Source organism: Sphaeramia orbicularis, chromosome 16 (assembly GCF_902148855.1).
Source record: "Sphaeramia orbicularis chromosome 16, fSphaOr1.1, whole genome shotgun sequence".
NCBI lineage: Eukaryota > Metazoa > Chordata > Actinopteri > Kurtiformes > Apogonidae > Sphaeramia > Sphaeramia orbicularis.
Genome location: NC_043972.1, coordinates 39,281,256 through 39,300,458, shown reverse-complemented (window position 1 = coordinate 39,300,458; position 19,203 = coordinate 39,281,256). Strand labels below are relative to the sequence as shown.

The following is a 19,203-nucleotide window of genomic DNA, read 5'->3' as shown; positions in this document are numbered from 1 at the left end:
TGGAACGACTGAGCACAAAATGAGGAGTTCTGTTTGTTACCTGATGCTTCTGAAGCCATAGTCTGGATTGGGTTCACCCTGGTGTTCTCAGCCAGTGTTAGGGGGGTTACCTCTAGAGCATCAGCAGACGCTCATTTGCCTTTTTAAGGAGGTGGAGCTCACACATGTGATTTAAGTTTTCTTAATTGGAGGGGATGACAAGGAGGGTAGAAAATAATGTTTAATCAAAATAGTAGTATTTTCACTCTGTAAAAACTACAACACAATTTAAGGAAGATTAGAAATTAAAGTATAATGTTACCAATCTTGTTCAAGTAAAAATAAATGTTTTGTGTATAAATCCTGAACATTACTATTGTAATGTTTTCCACGTTATGTTAGAAATGAAACTATTTAAAGGGCTGCTCCATTCAGAGTCAATGATAATCTTTGTCTTTCATTGTGAATGAAGTCTGTTGTAGAGTTTGACATTTGTTTCCTTCACATTCATCTACTGAAAGGACAAAGTTTCCTTGTGTTCACCAAAAATCTAGAATTTAAGAGGTGGAGCTTCCAGCAGGATTTGTGAATCACATACGATTTGAGGGTGTTACGTGTGAAGCACAAATCATCTTGATGTTCTACTTTTTTTTAATGTAGGTAGAGGAGATGATAGATGTTAATGATGCATATTTGTGGGAAAAGGTTAAACTCAGCTGATTATTTTATTTTGTTAGGTCTTAAAACATGACTGATGGGGTTTTTCACTAAAGTAATCTCCAAGCACATCAAAACTTGACTTGAGTAGATGTAGCTCCTTACTGTATTATCCTCTAGATTTAGATTATTGGGTTTTTTTTGTACTTTATTTTTTATTGTTTTAACCCTTTCATGCACTGTCCACTCCAGTGGACAGTTCTTCTCCAGCTGTTCTCTTGTATATTAATGGGTTTTGTTGTTTTAGTTCCATATCAGCCAACACAGTGGACACTGATGCACCATCCCATACACTACATAATTCAGACCATTACTGTAACTTTGCTGTTCTTGATAAACCTGATCTGCAGTAACATGTTTGATTGTAAATAAAGGTTTTTTTTGCATATTATCTCCATGAAGTGAGTAATAACTAGCATTAGAATATGTTAAAATGTGAGAAGACATCAGATTAGCAGCATTAAAAATGTTTTTATTTCATTGTTTTCATATCACTTTCTGTTATTGAGTTTTAAACACGTTTCTTTACTTCAAAAATTAAATGCATGGATATTTTTGTAACTCCATAGAAAAAAAAACTTGATTGCATTGTCTTTTTTCATGCCTAAGGAGGAATAAAAACACTGAAGAAAAAAATCTTAACTAAGGTTCTCACAATTCATGCATGAAAGGGTTAATATAAGACACAAAACAAACAGAAATGGTCACAGGTACATTCAGACAATTACATACTGTTTACTGTCCACAGATTGAATGAAAAAGTTCCATTTTTTCTAGTACTTCACACCCTTGTGCTGTTGTAGGCAGAGATTGTATGTCATCATTTCCATTAAATGGATTTGGTTGACAATTTTTTTATCACCAAGGAGATTGAGGGAGGGTCCTTTTTAAGCCAATTTTTGGTGATGGCTTTTTTTGCCTGCAGCAAGCAGTGTTCTAAATAGATATATGTCACTTTCACATAATTCCTATTGGGGAATGCTAAAAAACAAAGTAGCCAATGACATATGAAAATGAACACCAAAAACTGAACACATCAATTTAATCATCTCTCCCCAAAAGCCAACAATACCAGGACAGGACCAGAATACATGTGCTTGATCTGCCTCGAGTGAACCGCACTCCCTCCAGCAGGAAAAATGAACTCCAGAAAAATGTGATTTTCGTGCAGGTGTAATAAAGAAACGGGCCAGACATTTCCAACAAAAATCTCCCCATGATAGTGAGTTTGTAGTACAGTTTTGACATTTCCATCCCTCTAACCATATCTCATTTGGTATTTCCTCTTGCAGGTCCCTCTGCCATTGATTTTTTGCATGAAAATATATCTCATTGTCTTTTGAATTCAAAGCTGTATAAATTTTACCACTGATGTTTTTGTTACTGGAACCTTTATAGGCGTCCACCAGTATTTGAATTAGGTGAGAGAGAGTCTCTGTCATAGAACATTGTATTTCCTTTACAAAGTAATCACATAGCTGGAGATATCTGGAAAAAATCATGTTTACCAAGTCCAAATTTGACAGAAAGATTTTGAAAGCTGTCCGTCTGTCCTTTTGAAAGTATCCTGCAGAAAACAGTTACTAGATTTAGATTATTGTTAACACAGATGATTAATCTTTGTATAGTCTGATACCTTGCTTTATCTGTTAGTGAGCAAGTAATTTTTCTGATATTAGTGTTTTTTGCTATTTACATCAGCATTAATATGAATTCTTGATAAAAGTAGCTTTGAAACCATTAAGGCTGGGGTAACCAACCCTACTATCCTCCTGTTTAGATGTGTCCCTCTTCCACCACACCTGATTGTAATGATAAGCCTATCATCAAGCTCTGCAGAAGCCTGATAATGACCGTCAGCTGTGGTGGAAGAGAGAAACCTCTAAAACATGCACGACAGTAGATCTTGAGGAACAGTGTTGGTGACCCCTGCATTAAGGCCTATAGTCAAAGTGAATGCACGTTTTGTACTTTACTCAGATAGCAAGACTATAACACACACATACACACACACACAAAACCGGAAACACCGCTCACTCCGTTTTATCACATCAGTCAAACTTGTAATTGCATTTTTGTTTTTGCTTTGGGTACTAGACTGAGTTTGTGGAAAGTGAAAATATGACATTTGAATTGAAGAGTCATAAGATTTATTAATTGTTAAACTTTTATTAATTTTAATTAATTAATTAATTAATTTCAATTTTATTATAAAAAATTTTTATCTTCCGTACTGCTGAACTTCTGTCAGTCAGTATTCTCTGAAATATCATGGACCAAATCTGTGGAATAATCTATGACCGGAACTTCAATCAACATCTACTTTTTCATTGTTTAAAAAGCACCTGAAAAGGACTTAAATTCATGAAAAAATGTAAGGCTGTATATCACTTGATTTGTATTTGATGATTTGTAATGTGATTTACATTTTTATTGTTTTTACTTTAGTTTATTAATTCAGTTATATTGTACTTTTAATTCGTTTTTCTTTTGTATTGTTCATTTCTGGGGAGGTATTCCTATGAGCCTTTTTTTGGCTTCTAACCTCTCCTGCATAATAATGTTACTTGTTTGAATGCATTTTTTTTTTTTTTTCTTTCTTGATGCTTTATGATGTGCAAATAAAAGTAAAAATAAAAAAAAGTAAAAGTAATTACAAGAAATAAAACTTAAAGGAAATATCGTTTTACATTTACAGCTAATACTTTACATTTTAGAGACAGAAAAAGTATTTTGATGCAACTAAAAGAATATGTTCTCGTTTTTTTCCCCAACTTTATTGAAAATGTATATGCACACAAAACAAAGAAATTTTGAACGAACATCAATATTTTAAAAAGAAAAATCACCCAAACAAATAAATTAACATAACGCAACGACTTACAGACACAAAGAAGAAAAGAGAAATAATTATAAAAATAATAACTTAAAATATAAAGATCTAAGAAAAAACATTTACGACAGAGCGTAAATTCATTCCATTTTAAAGAATTGTTTAAATTATATAAATAAATTGTTAGTGTTTGTGGGTTTTTGTTTTTTTTTGTGAAAGATAAATTCTAATGATTAATATATTCTTCAAATTTTATCATAAAGACTTTAAAATTTGGGCGTGTTTTGGCATATTTACTTTTGTGTATGTGAAATTTTCCAAATAAAATGATCATATTAACATTAAATTCCAAATTACATGTCATGTTGAAAATATGTAAGTACATTTTGAGGTGTTTGAATTATATTTTCATTAAATTTAGATATGAGAAAGTGTTCAATTTTAGACCAAAAGTCAGAAGAACGCAAACAAAGAAAGAATAAGTGTAAAGTGGTGTCAGGATTACAATTACAAAAGTTACATATTTCTTCAATGTCAGAAAATCTAGATTTAAAAAAAAGCATTGGATGGATATGCGTGTTCTCTGTGCGTTTGTGCTGCTGTCCCTTTAAGACTGATGTCGTCATTGTTTGTGGGCGTAACCCGGAAGACACATGGTATTTCATCAGATCCGGACTGTGCGGCGAAATGACATGCCTGTGGATACTAGTCCAGGTTTATGAGGTTTTTAAGGTACTGGTTTGTTGAGTTGCTCAGATCCAGAGGCGCCCACAGCTCAGCCGTCGTTCGTCCACACGGAACAGAAATGTGTAAAGAGCTGAAAACCAAAGTGCTGCGTTTACTGCCGCCGACCTCCAATGGACCGAGTGTCCAGCATGAGGGCCACCCAGGTAGGTCCGCCTGTCACAGCCACCACACACGTGGGTCCACGGGCTTCACATTTTCACAACAGTCCGGTGACCCTTACACATTTAAGATGCTGAAGAGACACTTGAACTGAATGGACACAGACACTACAGGGTGTTGCATCAGACTCCTCTGGTTGTCCTTCCACGTGATGTTAAAGGTTTTGTCCATAGTTAAACAAAAGTTAAATTTTAGACTCAGTCAGAGCTGGAAGAAGCATCAGATTCTACCTAAAGAGAGTAGAAATGTTCCAAGTAAAATCCCTGAATTAATTTTATTTATTTATTTATTTATTTTAATGTTAAAGTACACAAGTATTATAAGCAAAGTGTACTTAAAGTATCATATTTTAAAGCAGGAGAGCTCCATAAAGAGTATTGTAGCTCCATAAAGAGTATTGTAGCTCCATAAAGAGTATTGTAGCTCCATAGAGTATTGTAGCTCCATAAAGAGTATTGTTGCTCCTTAAAGAGTATTGCTGCCTGTCAGCCAGCTGAGCCCATAAAAAAAAGAAAAAAAGAAAAAGAAAACAAACAAAAAAAAGAGTATTGTAGTATTCAGTTTTTATTGCTAATACATGTAAAAGCATGCAATGTAATGGTATAATTCACCAACCAGGAGCCAATAGTCAGCTTGTGTATTAGTGGATACAATTGTAAGAACCTGTATTACGATTCATTCATTCATTCATTCAAGCTTTATGAAGGACACAAAAACTAGATCCATAGGATAAGATTAAAAGCATACCAGCTAAAATTTACTTAGGGGGTCAAATGAGTGGCCAATTTAGTAAAAAAAAAAAAAAAAAAAACAAAGTTGTAAGAAATGTGTAGAACTGTGTTGAAATAATGCTAATACATTTGTGCACAGAGTACTGATATTATTTGACAGTGGGAGCTATATTTTCAGAAATATTGGATTTTGAATAGCACGTGTATGTGAAAACTTTTGCTGGTGGACGAACATGACATTTGAGAATTGCATGTGTATTTAAATTGAAATTAATAAATTCAGTATAGAACAGAATATAGCATAGAATATAAAATAATAACACAGAATAGAAGAAAATAAATTAGAATAGAATTCTTAAAATAGCATTAGAAAGAGCATAAATAACTGGTGGACGGACGTGACATTACCCATGATGCTCTGGTCAGTACCAGTACTTTATTAGTAATAAACTTATATACTCACTATTGCTAATTCTCCTCTTATTCATAAATTAAATGTTTTATAGTGGATCTAAAACAATAACAGCTCAACAAAAACACAAAATGTGTCAGTGGACGGATGTGACATGGTTGTTACAGATCCCATCATACTGATGCTCTGCAGCCATGTCACCGTTTCCACAAATGATCCCTGTGCAAAAACTAGTATCAGAATTATTTATTGTATAGTTTATCATCCTACTAAAGAGTAAATAACAATATAGAATTGTTATTTCTTTATAAAAATGCTTATTATTAGAAAACTGTTGATTTAAACAGTGACGTGTGACATTCTTAATGTATGTATTGGTGTAACATAAGCAGGATGGATCAGCACCATACTCCATATTGCAACCTGTAAAAATAAAACATGTGATATGTAGTATATAATCTTGTAAGAAAAAGTGGGGAATCTAAAAGAAAAGAATATTTGTTTTTCAGGTAAATTCAGTTCAAATATAACTTGGCCATTTGTGACATGAAAATATAGCATTCATTGTGATGAAACTGGACATTTTTGACCTGAAAACATAGTTCATATGACCATCAACATGTTGCAACAGAACTGAAATCCTGTAAATTTGCATAACTTGCATTTACCAACACAAAGTTCCTTTGGGGATTCACTTAGATTGATTTCTGATGCACAAAGACAGAAATAAGACCTCTAAGCAAATTTTAGCCGATACAGATTGTGTTGTATCATGAAATCAATCATATTAAAAGTATAACTGTAAACTGACCATAACATTCAGACCACTGACAGGAGAAGTGGTAATAATGGAACCAACCACTTTACACTGGGAATATCCAACAACATCTGGAGATGCTCTGACCCAGTGATTTGTCCATCACTATTTCTCCCTTGTCAAAGCTGCTCAAATCCCAACTTCTTCCCATTTTGCTGTTTGTAACACATCAACTACAAGGGTTGATTCTTGAATTGTTTCATGATATGTCTCATATATACTGTATATATGTATCAGTCAACATTATGTTTTTACTGGTTACTGATTGTCAATACTTTTATACTGATGACTAAATTGTTTGCACATAATTTCAAGGAAAATAAAAAAGCTTTTCTTTCCAAATGTACCATATTTTTAGAGATGTGCGTGAATTATCAATTAATCGATTAGTCAAAACGATAAGCATACTCGACTACTAATTTTATGAGTTGGGTAATTTTTACCTGACTTGGGGATGGGAGGAGATTTATGATTTATATAGAGATGCTGAACTATTGTTTATGGCCCAGTTTTTCCCAGTGCAGTTCTTTAAAGTTTATAAAGTCTTTTTAAAAAAACTTAGCAGGGTAATTGTGGTTCTTTCACTCCCTGTGGATGAGTTTTTTATTAGTATTATTTTGGTTCAGGTGGACGGCATATGCTAATGATGATATATCACTTTAACTATGTTTGATTCTTAGACTGAAGACAGTGGATGAAATTCCAGTCCTTACTAAGCAGTAAGTCTGCTTGTGTCAGACCTCATCGTACCAGGTTTTACCTGTTTGACATGTCATTACATGCACACACAGTTTCCCTTTAATTACTTGGATGCCACAATGCATCCTGCTACAGTTTCATATCAACCAAAACTTTTGTGTTGCTCTCATAACATAAAATATATCACAACGACTTTGAGTAGGAAAATGGTTTGACAAAAAAAGTTGAAGTAAATTGACTCAAGTAAATGGATTTGTATTATTATTATTATTATTATTACTATTATTATTATTATTATTTTATTTTTTAATTTTTTTTATAATTTTTTTTTTTTTTTATATTAAATTACATTTGTTTGATTGTATGAAAATGCCTGTCACGAATCACAGTGGACGTTAACAAAATAGATTCAGTTTTCCCGTAGGTCTAATTTTACTTCCACAGCACATTAGTTTATATTTTAAGAGAAAAGAATACTCCTTAATTATTTATATAGTTTTATTTTATTTTATTTTGTTGATATGAGTGCAACAACAAAATGGCATTTTGGAGATCTGTACCAAATGTATGAAGGTAATGAGCAGACGCAGTGGGTGAAAAGAATATTAATATAAATGGATAAAGAAAATGCCTAAAAAATGAAACGATTTATACTAATATGAAATGTGTAATTTTACCTTGACAAGTAAATTAGTTTTGATGTGTAAAATCGGCAGAATATCCTCTACAGCCTTATCCATCAGACATTCACTGTACTGAAAAATATGCACTGTTTACAATTTAAAAAGAAAAAGAAAGAAAATTATGAACATATGCTTTCCACTCTCATTTTAGCTCAGCAGCACTGCTGTGTGTGACCTTCCTTGTGTCTGAACTGCAGATGGTGCTGAAGTCCTGAGGCACACTGTGAAGGCTCTGAAGGAGGGCCATGTGGTCGCCGTGCCAACCGACACCATCTACGGCCTTGCATGTCTGGCTCAAAACTCCGAGGCTGTCGCGAAAACTTACGACATCAAGGGACGAAACTCACAGAAACCACTGGCCATCTGCGTGGGAGAAGTCCAGGAAATCTATAAGTAGGTGCATCGTCTCTGTGGGTCTATCACAGAAGGAAACACTAATCTAACTGTAAAACAGAAAAACGGTAAAATAAACAACTGCAGGTTGATATATGTTTGGACTCCTATATCCATTTAATAGTTGGATGGAATAGAGATAAGTTAGTTCACTCGAAATGTGATCATACTGTTTCTATATTCACTGTATTGCAGCACCAAACCAGTAAAAATATGGAAAATGCACTTACACACAGGAAAGAGATTTCTAAATTCACTTTGACTCGCAGACGTTGTGAAGGCTGAATGACTTTATTTGATTTGTAAATATATACATCCATTTCTGCCATTAAGGCCTGAAACTCATTCCAAAAAAACATCAGGAAAAGGGCAATTTAGGATTAGTAATGAGGTAGAAACGATAATGGTGTTGTAAATGATGTGAACAGCGAGAGGCGTAGTCCATCAGGAGTGAAGACGAGCTGAGGATCGGCCGTTTGTATCATGTAAAGGTTAAAAACAGTGGTCCTCAGACACATAAAGGGAGGGGAGTTTCTATACGGTGCAGAACAGAATTGAAAGATTGAAGCTGTGTGTGTGTGTGTGTGTGTGTGTGTGTGCGTGTGTGTGTGTGTGTGTGTGTGTGTGTGTGCGTGTGTGTGTGTGTGTAAGCTGAATACTGGTGGTGTCTGATCAGAAGTCAGAGTCACAGAACTGTTCTGTACTGTTGCAAATGCTAATCTCTCATATGCATCTCCTCCTCCTCGACTTCCCATCAAACCTCCTACTTTTTTGTTCAATCCGGACATGTACAGATATTACTTATTTTTTCAAAGAACTGGAATAGTAATGATATGAAATTATTAAATATACCATTGGCAGCAAGTAAAAAAAAATAAAAAATTACAAGAAAACTGATAAAAGTAAGAACACCCCCCCCCCCACACACACACACACACACACACCGTTGATAAATGGTTGTACATTGTATAAGAGATTTACATCAAGGAGAAGTTGTCCTTTTCTGTCAGTACAAAAAGAAAAATTTTTTACAAGATTTGGACTAAATGGGGGTGAAACGGTGGTGCAGTGGATAACACTGTCACTTCAGAACAAGAAGGTCCTGGGTTCGATTCCAGGGACCTTGGAGTTTGCATGTTCTCCCTGTGTTTGCGTGGGTTCTCTCCGGCTTCTCCCACCATCTAAAGACATACACTAATAGGTTAATTGGCCGACCTAAAAAATAGCCCATAGTTGTTAATGATTGGTTGTTCATCTATATATGTCAGCCCTGCGATGAACTGGTGACTTGTCCAGGGTGTACCCTGCCTTTGCCCATAGGTAGCTGGGATAGGCTCCAGCGACCCCTGTGACCCTAGTGAGGATAAAGCAGGTTTAGAAGATGAATGAATAAACTGCGTATGTCAAACCATTACGATCTATACTTCCGGTTTTTTTTGTTATTTTTTTTTACCTTTTTCATTTGTCATTTTTTTATTCATTTTCCTTTTGAGGTATCGCCTGGACAGTAAGTCACCCCTCCCACATAGTTTTGTTACACAAATGTTATTAATATGTAAAAACACTGGAAAAGCATCCTGCAAACAGTTTTGCAGAATTTGATACGAGTGTGTTTATACTGCTTTTTCAGATAAAAAGGGAATTAAAAAAAAAAAAACCTGGTTGCAATCATAATAAAACTAAAACAACCAAATTCATGTCAAACAGTTTGGAAACATCATAAAATTCGAGAAGATGTATAAAAAACCTTATTTTCCATAGATATAGTTACAATGAACAGGAATACAACAGTAATAGTTATTGATGGTACGTTTTATGTGAATTTGTTCTATTTTTTCAGTTAGTTAATAAATGATCTCTTCCTCTTTTTTATGGACTATACAAATTAGCTGATGAGTAAAGTCATGTAAAATTGGGGGAGGACATATAAGCTGAGCATCTTCCAACTCCATTTAAGACAAAGTGTTGTTTAAGAGCTGCAATGAAATAGTTGTACATTGTGTGACATTTTTTTCTTTTTAAGGTTGACTTATTGACTATAACGCATGTTTTTTTTCACTGTATGATAATTTGTAGGTCATGGCAGTAACTCTTGAATTGTACTGGTTTCTTAATTTTATTGCAACTTAAAGAGTATGTATTGATTTTATTCTGCCCTAACCAAACTGCCTGGTAATAGTCATGAAAGATTTAGTTTAGCATGAAAATATCAAACAAAAACAGGTTTAATGTCAGCTTTGACATCACAACATTTTTGGTTGACTTATTACCTTAAATATTTTTGAGTGTTCTGTTTAAATTTGAAATTTCTTTTTGTGGTTTGTTCACTTTTTATACTTTATTCCTACTAAAGTCATTTTCGTTTTTATCATAATATCAAAATGGAATATGACATGAAGCTGTTTTGCTGTATCACACGTCCACTTCCTGTCCAATAACTGACCCTTATTAATATCAATAATGTGACTGTCTCCAGAAGCGTCTGTTATTCAGTATAATACATGTGCTATTCACTGTGTAATAGTTTGCATTTGTTCTCGACCAATAACAATAACCTGGAGTGTCTTATAGAAGAGGCTGACAGGTCGGTTCCACTGCATTTTCACTCTAACAGTGCAGCTTTAAATAATTTATTTACCAAGAAGTGTGATGTATAATGTATTTTTTATATAACGTATACAGTATATGTAGGTGAATCACTATATAAGTGTAGCGGAGGAGGCCCAGCAGACTGACAGATGGTAGGTGCAACACAGGAGTACATAACATCCTGGATTCAACATCAGAGTGAGGCTGGATTTTTCAGTTTTTCTTTCACACTTGAAGCAGCTTAAAGCACAGCTGAACGTGTGTGTGTGTATGTTTGCGAACAGGTACTGTAAAGTGAAAGTGAAGGAGGAGCTGTTGAACGACCTGCTACCGGGTCCCGTCACGTTGGTGTTTGAAAGATCCGAAGTCCTCAACGCAGACCTCAACCCGTTCACTTCAGTAAGTCTCATTGGAAAAACTGAGCCCAACTGAAAACACCAAACTAGTGAGGTTATTCTAGAATCTAACCTGCTGTCGGTCCAATGTCGGTTCAAGTAATTGAGAAGGCACTGCGTCCATTGTCGTCGTCTTCTACGGCAATGGCGTTGTTGTCTTTGTTAGCAATTTCTTTAAACATATTCTCTGATGAAACTACTGGTCAGATTCATTTCAAATTTTATATGTAGCTCGGGACAATATTTACAAAATTTGTACACAGTTTTGAGAAATGTTGATTTTTGCATTTTTTTTTTTTTTACAAATTTTTGAAATTTTGAAAAAAAAAAAAATTTAAAAATGTGTCTTTACTTATAATTGCCCATATATTGATAGCATGGAACAACAACATGGAAATGGTTAGAGATATCAATATAGTTACAATTGAGCACTGATAGGAAGTCACTGATAGGAAGTCAGACTTTCATTTGGGTTCATGACCTTTTGACCTTGAGTGACCTTGAAGGGTCAAACTCAAGGTCACCAATGTCTAGATTTCAACAATCGTCTATTCTGAAACTACTAATCAGATTCATTTGAATTTTTTTATGTAACTTCTTTGAGACAGTGTCTACAATGTTTGTTCACAGTTTTGAGAAATTTGGATTGTTTAATTTTTGATGAATGAATAAAATGTTAAACATTCTCCTTTACTTATATTTTGATGGTTTGTAACATGTAAATGGTTCCAGATATCAATATAGTTACTACTGAGCACTGAAAGAAGTCATATATGGACTTTCATTTAATTAGTTGAGTTCTCCTCCAGTGACAATACCACCTACTTCTATTGGGAGATTGATCTCCTGGACTAAGACCACAGGACTCTAACATAGACAGAACCTGATAACCTCACAGATTCAACTTGTTATTGATTCTTGATAGAACATGCTGTTGAGATACAGGACCATTGATCCTATTTTTGTATAACTGTGTGACTGTCAATCATCCATTGTAACTGTCTTTGTGTGTTCTTTGGTCTTCAGCTCGTAGGCGTCCGTATCCCAGACCACCCCTTCATGCGACGCCTCTGTCAGATGTGCGGGGAGCCACTAGCACTAACCAGTGCCAACATCAGCTCCCACACCAGCACTGTGGCCGTGCATGTAAGTAGAAAAAAAAACAAACTGTGAACTCAGACAAGACAAGGATTTATTCACAAGAATCCAACCTGAGAGGATGTTACCGTCAAGGTGTTATTTACTGTTACAGATCAGCTGAATGTTTGTACTAACAGTCTCACTTCATGGAGGTGCTGGTTCTATTTCCATACAGGAGTTTGAGGAGCTCTGGCCCAAACTGTCAGTGGTGGTGGATGGAGGACCAATAGGAGACCAGAGCCGTCTCGGGTCAACAGTGGTCGACCTGTCTGCACTCGGAAAATACAGAATCATCAGAGCCGGCTGGTAAGGTCACGGCAGTAACTCTGGAATTGAGCTGATTTCTGGATTTTATTGCAATTAAAGAGCATGTGCTGATGTATTCTCCCCAAACCAAACTGATTATAGTCATGAAAGGTTTAGTTTAGTTTGAAAATATCCGACAAAAGCAGGTTTAAATTGGCTTTGACATCACAACAAGAGGTGCCAGAACATAAGCAGTCGTTTGTTCAACAATGAGATATTAAAACTACTCATAGTTCAGCAGAGGTCGTGTTAACTGAAAATATTCCATCATTGACGAATTTTTTTCTAAATGACGGAAAATTCTGAAGGCCGTCCGTCATTTTGACAGATTAAAATACTGAGGGTAATCTGCCAAAGAAAGTTTGATACAACACTATGAACAGAACCTGCTCGCAGGATCGCTGGTCTGTCTCTCTCTTAACAAGTCATCAAACATTCCGTAACAGCATCCTACCTGTATAGAACCAACAGCACCACTGTTCACAACTACGCTGAATACAACAGCAGTACTTCAGTCACATGACTCACTGTTAGTTCACCTGTAGTAGACCCCCTGTCCAGTTCATGGCGAGTGTGCATATTAATCAGTCAATGTCAAGTCTTGTCTCGTTGTTTAGCTGACTTTAGCTAAAATTAGATGCTACTTTGCTAGCGGAAAATGTGAAGCCAGCCAAGTCTCCTTAGTTATTTTAGAAAGCCCAGTAAATGTGATGGCATTGATAAATGCGGTGAAAAAAGAGGGACTGATGCAGTGAAGGACGACGGACAAGCAAGGAATACTCCAGTTCTGATGGCATTTGGTGTGCTACATGTACGCATTTTCTACCTTTCATGTGTTATTTGATGGCATGTCAATTTGTGCCCAGATCTCTGGTTCACATAACCTAAACCCTAACCCTCAGTGCATGGTATCTGACACTGCGTGAACATACACAAGGAAAGCTTAGAATGTCTATGCATAACACACCAATTAAAACTGGCCTATATAATTATGTGAGTTGTGATATCACGTTGGTTTATCAGCCAGCAGCAACTACAGCTGCTGCATCATTGAGATGTTTTTGAACATTAAATACTACTAAATATATCTCATTATCATTAAAAAATAAAAATTTGAAATGACAGATAATAATTTGTTATGACGGAATTTTTACAACCCTGTCTGTCAAAATGATGGACAATAAAAATGTGTAGTGCAACCTCTGTAGTTCAGTTGTCTTACCATTACTTGTTTACCAAATTTTTTAACCAACTACTTTTTTCAGTTTAAAATATATAAATGCAATTAACTGTACAAAACAATATACTATATAAATGTACGTATCATTTTTAATGTTTCTAAAACCATCACTTATTTCTCATTTTTTTAATCCTTAAACGTATACATATCATGTCTTAGGGCTGCTGGGCCATGACGAGACACTGAGTTTTAAAGGGGTCATATTTTGCTAAACCTACTTTTATTAGTTTTTGGTACATTTGTTTGTGTATTTGGACCCTAATAGTTCAAAAAGTTTGAATTTGAACCCTCCAGGTGCTGCAAAGGTATCTTTATAGTCATTCCAGCAAAAATTGAGTGGATCTCTACAACCTGTTTTAATTCCTGCTTAATTTGTTACATCTATAACTACCTATTCATCTAGATAGGAAAAAAATAAAACAGTGGAATGCTTACATATCATTATGAATTTATTTCTAAACTACATTCATAATGTGTGACCATTTACTATATAAATTCAGTTTTTTGCTCTTTTATATATATTGTAAAATCAGTCTGTGGAAAATCTTGTACATCAGTGACCTGCATATTTTCCAACACTGCAGCATTTATTATTTATGGCCTTGGGGGGAAAAACAGCCGCTGGCACTAATTCATCACTCAAGTGCACTAGAAGATGGGTTAAAGAGCACTAGTTAAAAGGTCAAATGATGGAAAGCGATGTAAAAGAGGTGATGGACATATGACATTTCTACTACTTTACTTCAGCTGTTTTGTCTCAGCTTAATAGAAACAGTTCCAACAATGATGCCTAATGACGGCGATCAGCTCCACTCATCAGAATCAGGCCATTATGAGTTTAATGTAACAGGCCTGCAAGAGATTACAAACTGTCAACAGTATTGTTCGAGGCTCTTTGTTTGCACGTCACTGGTTATGAGTTAGTATTTATTTTTAAAAGCGTGGTGTCTGTTTATAATGAGGTCTGTCCATGAAATTGGGTTTATTTTGGTACCTGGCACTTCTCCAGCTTTATAGATGCAATAACAAGAGAAATTTAGACATATTTTCCCCCTGGATTTACTTAATGATGACCTCAGATGAATGCAAAAAGAATTACACTCTTGCTCTGAGCCATCCCAAAATTAATGAATTTTAATAAAATATTGGGGCCAAAAATAGGACCAAAATTGGGACATGAAAAGCTGCCTAGGTGTCAGTGCATTTGATCTTGAAAGCATGGCTGTAAATGGTCTTGCATACCGCTATAAATGAAGACACTGTGTTAGATTTGATGATCCTAGTGGTTTTTCTAATCCAGACTTGTGGGTTTTTTATGAATCGGCAGTCTCATTCCAGGTTTTGTGTGTAACCCATCGTGTCCACTCGCTTTATATGGTTATAGACGGCCATGGCTCAGAAGGTAGAGGTCATCCAAAAACCGTAGGGTTGGCAGTTCAAATCCCACTCTGTCCAAGCCTTGTGCCATTGTGTCCTTAGGGAAGACACTTCATCCACCTTGCCTCCAGTGACCCTCACACTGGTGTATGAATGCATTTTGGCTAAAATTTGCTTAGAAGTCTTATTTGTGTCTTTGTGCATAATGAGTCAATATAAGTGAATCCCCAAAGGAACTTTGTGTTGGTAAATGCAAGTTATGCAAATTTACAGGATTTCAGTTCTGTTGCAACATGTTGATGGTCATATGAACTATGTTTTCAGGTCAAAAATGTCCAATTTCATCACAATGAATGCTATATTTTCATGTCACAAATGGCCAAGTTATATTTGAACTGAATTTACCTGAAAAACACATATTCTATTCTTTTAGATTCCCCAGTTTTTCTTACAATATTATATACTACATATCACATGTTTTATTTTTACAGGTTGCAATATGGAGTATGGTGCTAATCCATCCTGCTTATGTTACGCCAATACATACATTAAGAATGTCACACGTCACTTTTTAAATCAACAGTTTTCTAATAATAAGCATTTTTATAAATAAATAACAATTCTGTATTGTTATTTACTCTTTAGTATGATGATAAACTATACAATAAATAATTATGATACTAGTTTTTGCACAGGGATCATTTGTGGAAACGGTGACATGGCTGCCGAGCATCAGTATGATGGGATCTGTAACAACCATGTCACATCCGTCCACTGCCACATTTTGTGTTTTTGTGTCAGCGGTTATTGTTTTAGATCCACAATACTAACATTTATGAATAAGAGGAGAATTAGCAATAGTAAGTATATAAGTTTATTACTAATAAAGTACTGGTACTGACCAGATCATCATGGGTAATGTCACGTCCGTCCACCAGCAAAAGTTTTCACATACACGTGCTATTCAAAATCCAATATTTCTGAAAATATAGCTTCCATTGTCAAATAATATCAGTAGTCTGTGCACAAATGTATTAGCATTATTTCAACACAGTTCTATGCATTTCTTACAACTTTGTTTTTTTGACAAAAATGGCCACTCATTTGACCCCCTAAGTAAACTTTAGCCGATCTGAATGTTTGGTAGTGGTTGGAGGGGCCGTTCGGCGCTAACTGGCAGCCATGCTTGTGTCAGTCTGCCCCAGGTACAAACTACAAATGTAGTTTACCACCACCAGAGTGAGAATGTGAGGGCAAATGAATAATGGATCAATAATGTAAAGCACTAAAAAAAATCTAATCCATTATTATTATTTAACCATAAATAAATCGCGAATGATTTTGCAACAGCGGCCATTTTTGTGAAATACTGCCTTGCATAATTAGTTCGACTCCCAAAATGTACCTGTGAGAGAATAAAAAGATATTCAAAAAAATAGTAGTGCACCCTTTTTACCGTGTTACATGCGGATTTTTGTATGTGCGCGTCAAATAAAAATGTTTATGTGAAAAATAGTTTCTCTTTTATCTCAGTAAATATTTTTAAAATAGACCCAAAGTGCTTCCAAACTTGCTTCATGACATTAGTGTACATCTTGTTCTAATTTTTAGCCTCTCTGTCCTGCTTTTAGAGATCAGTTTCATAGAAGCACCTAATGGTCAACTGTGTGGCACCTACTCACTCAAAAACTCAAAATTCCAAACTTTTCTCACTTCATTTCATGGATTTTCATGAGAAAGGAAGGAACTTCTGTTAAATTCACTGGACACAGCAAAATCCTCAAGCTATTTGAAATACTCTCTCGGTCATGGTTTTTTTTTTTTAATGTTTTGGCCTTTTTCATCATTTGTGTGAGTCTTTGTGTGTGTATTCCAAAACTTGTGGGATTTTGTAGCGCCTCATGAATGTAATAGAAGTTTATTCAAGAAAATCCATGACATGAAGTCGGAGGCTTCGGAGAGTCGGCATCGAATGACGCAAAGGTGAGCTCAAACCCAGAACAGGAAAAGGTAAAAAAAAACAGAACTGCCATGATAATAAGTGTAAATATAGGCAGAAAATGAAGTGGATGGGGAAATGGCCCAAAAAATGTGACTGAACTTTCAGGTTTTCACTTCACCTGCATGCTGAGGAGAAACGGTTCAGATGAGAAGGTTTAAAATGTAATAAGCTGAGACGTTTGTTTTTAACATTAATGCACCTGCGTCAAAGCACCTGTCAGTGTTTTTCAGCCTTTCTCTGTAGTTTCTCCTGGAGGAACGTCATTATCAGCATGTACTCCATCACTTAATATTAAAACTGTGTGGATGAACCGCACGCAGCACCCACCATGATTCTAAACGTTTCAGACAACTTCAAAAAAAGATTGAGAGAGAGAGCGACGGAACGCAACTAAAATGTACATTATTAAAGAAAAAAAGCAGGTTTGGTACAGATGTACTGGGATGTGAAGGCTGCCAGCAGACATAAAATCCCATATGGACAGGCTTTATTGCGTTGTGTTTGTGCTTTGTGACTCTGAACCCCCCCCCCCCCCCCCAAAAAAAAAGAAAAACCTCCCACACTTCATCTGATTATATGAGCAACAACCATAATATTCTTTTTCCAGTGCCCTTTCCTCTACAGTTGACGTGCTGAACCGCAAATATGGGCTGTCAGAAGAACCGGGGGAGGACTGACCTTTGAACTCCGTCGCACCGCACGCTGAGACGCACAACGGGCCCCAACCAGGAAGAAGACAAATCTGTCAACTCTTTTTTTGTCGTCTTGCCTGGTTGACGTAGATTTACCTTGAATGACTCAGGAACGACTCTGGTCTTAAACCTGTTAGTTTTTTCTGCCTTACTGAGGGGCTTGTTTTATGGATTTCTGTAAATTAATTTCTGTACTATTTTAGTTTTGGAAGCCAACTATTGGATTATGGAATTTTATGCACAAAATAAATATTGTTTTTTTTTAACTTTACAAAGAACACAGTGGTTGGAGTTTTCTGAAACACCTATTTATTTTATCAGCATGTCTAGTGGTTAAATGTAATGTATATTATTTTACTTTAAACCAGATATACTGGGGCTCAAACAGTCCCTTTTCTACTTTTTTTTTCTTTCTTTATGGACCAGATGCATGTACCGTATACATTTTAGATAAAACATATTTAAAGGCCAAATCTTATCCGCTGTAAACAAATGGATGGATTATACAACCTTGTCACAACTGCAATAAAAGCCTCATACTTTTTTATCACCCGTGTTCTTGACGCATAAAAAGCCATGCGAGACATTACTCCCTCTTTAGTTTTAGCTGTCTGAGTTTTCCTCATAATTGATTCTTAATGGTGCGTGAAATCAAAAGTCAGATCTCAAGCGTTTTAAAAACACTCGCACTAACCACGTCGAAGCGTTCTTCATGTGGAAATCAATCCCAAGACGCATTAAGGAGAAATACTTTTATTCTCAAAAAGCTGGTCTGAAAGTACCTTTTACTCCGACAGCAGGCGTTCATTTAATTTAAATCTACACAAATCCATAGCAGAGTGCTGAGAGTTTTTTTTTTTCCCCCCACTTGAACTAATGCAAAACACTGATCCCTGACTAAACGGAGATTACATTTCTGTTCCTGCAGTCAAAGAAGTGAAGTATGCACACTTTGTATGAAGACATTTCCACCTAATCTGAACATATATTCGTGTTGTATGTTTACATTAAAGGTAATGTAAGGCTAGGTGGGAAAAAAACAAAAAAATAACAGCATTCTTCTTTTTCCACTGTCAAACTAAAACATTTCATTGCTTTCATTTTAGTTAATTTCATTCATTCATTCATTCATTTTCTGAACCCGCTTTATCCTCACTAGGGTCACGGGGGTCGCTTGGAGCCTATCCCAGCTACATAGGGGCAAAGGTGGGATACACCCTGGACAAGTCGCCAGTTCATCACAGGGCTGTTTAGTTAATTTACTAATGAATATTCTAATGTTGAAAAAAAAA

General features: G+C 35.5%; 1 protein-coding gene across 1 annotated transcript; it reads left to right on the top strand.

Moving 5' to 3' along the window:
* The first annotated feature begins 4,177 nt into the window (after window positions 1–4,177).
* yrdc (yrdC N(6)-threonylcarbamoyltransferase domain containing) lies at window positions 4,178–18,914 on the top strand. The gene is made up of 6 exons (XM_030158345.1): window positions 4,178–4,419; window positions 7,975–8,170; window positions 11,044–11,158; window positions 12,181–12,300; window positions 12,470–12,600; window positions 17,827–18,914. Exons 1-6 carry the CDS (start codon window positions 4,248–4,250, stop codon window positions 17,894–17,896), a joined length of 804 nt encoding a protein of 267 aa, XP_030014205.1. The 5' UTR covers window positions 4,178–4,247; the 3' UTR covers window positions 17,897–18,914.
* Window positions 18,915–19,203: the final 289 nt, after the last annotated feature.

Bases quoted from the DNA above. Each gene is read 5' to 3' on its own strand.
- yrdc (XM_030158345.1), top strand. From the start codon at position 4,248: ATGAGGTTTTTAAGGTACTGGTTTGTTGAGTTGCTCAGATCCAGAGGC. The intron at 4,420-7,974 runs GTAGGTCCGCCT...TCTGAACTGCAG, and splicing joins CCAGCATGAGGGCCACCCAG to ATGGTGCTGAAGTCCTGAGG. The intron at 12,601-17,826 runs GTAAGGTCACGG...TTCTTTTTCCAG, and splicing joins AGAATCATCAGAGCCGGCTG to TGCCCTTTCCTCTACAGTTG.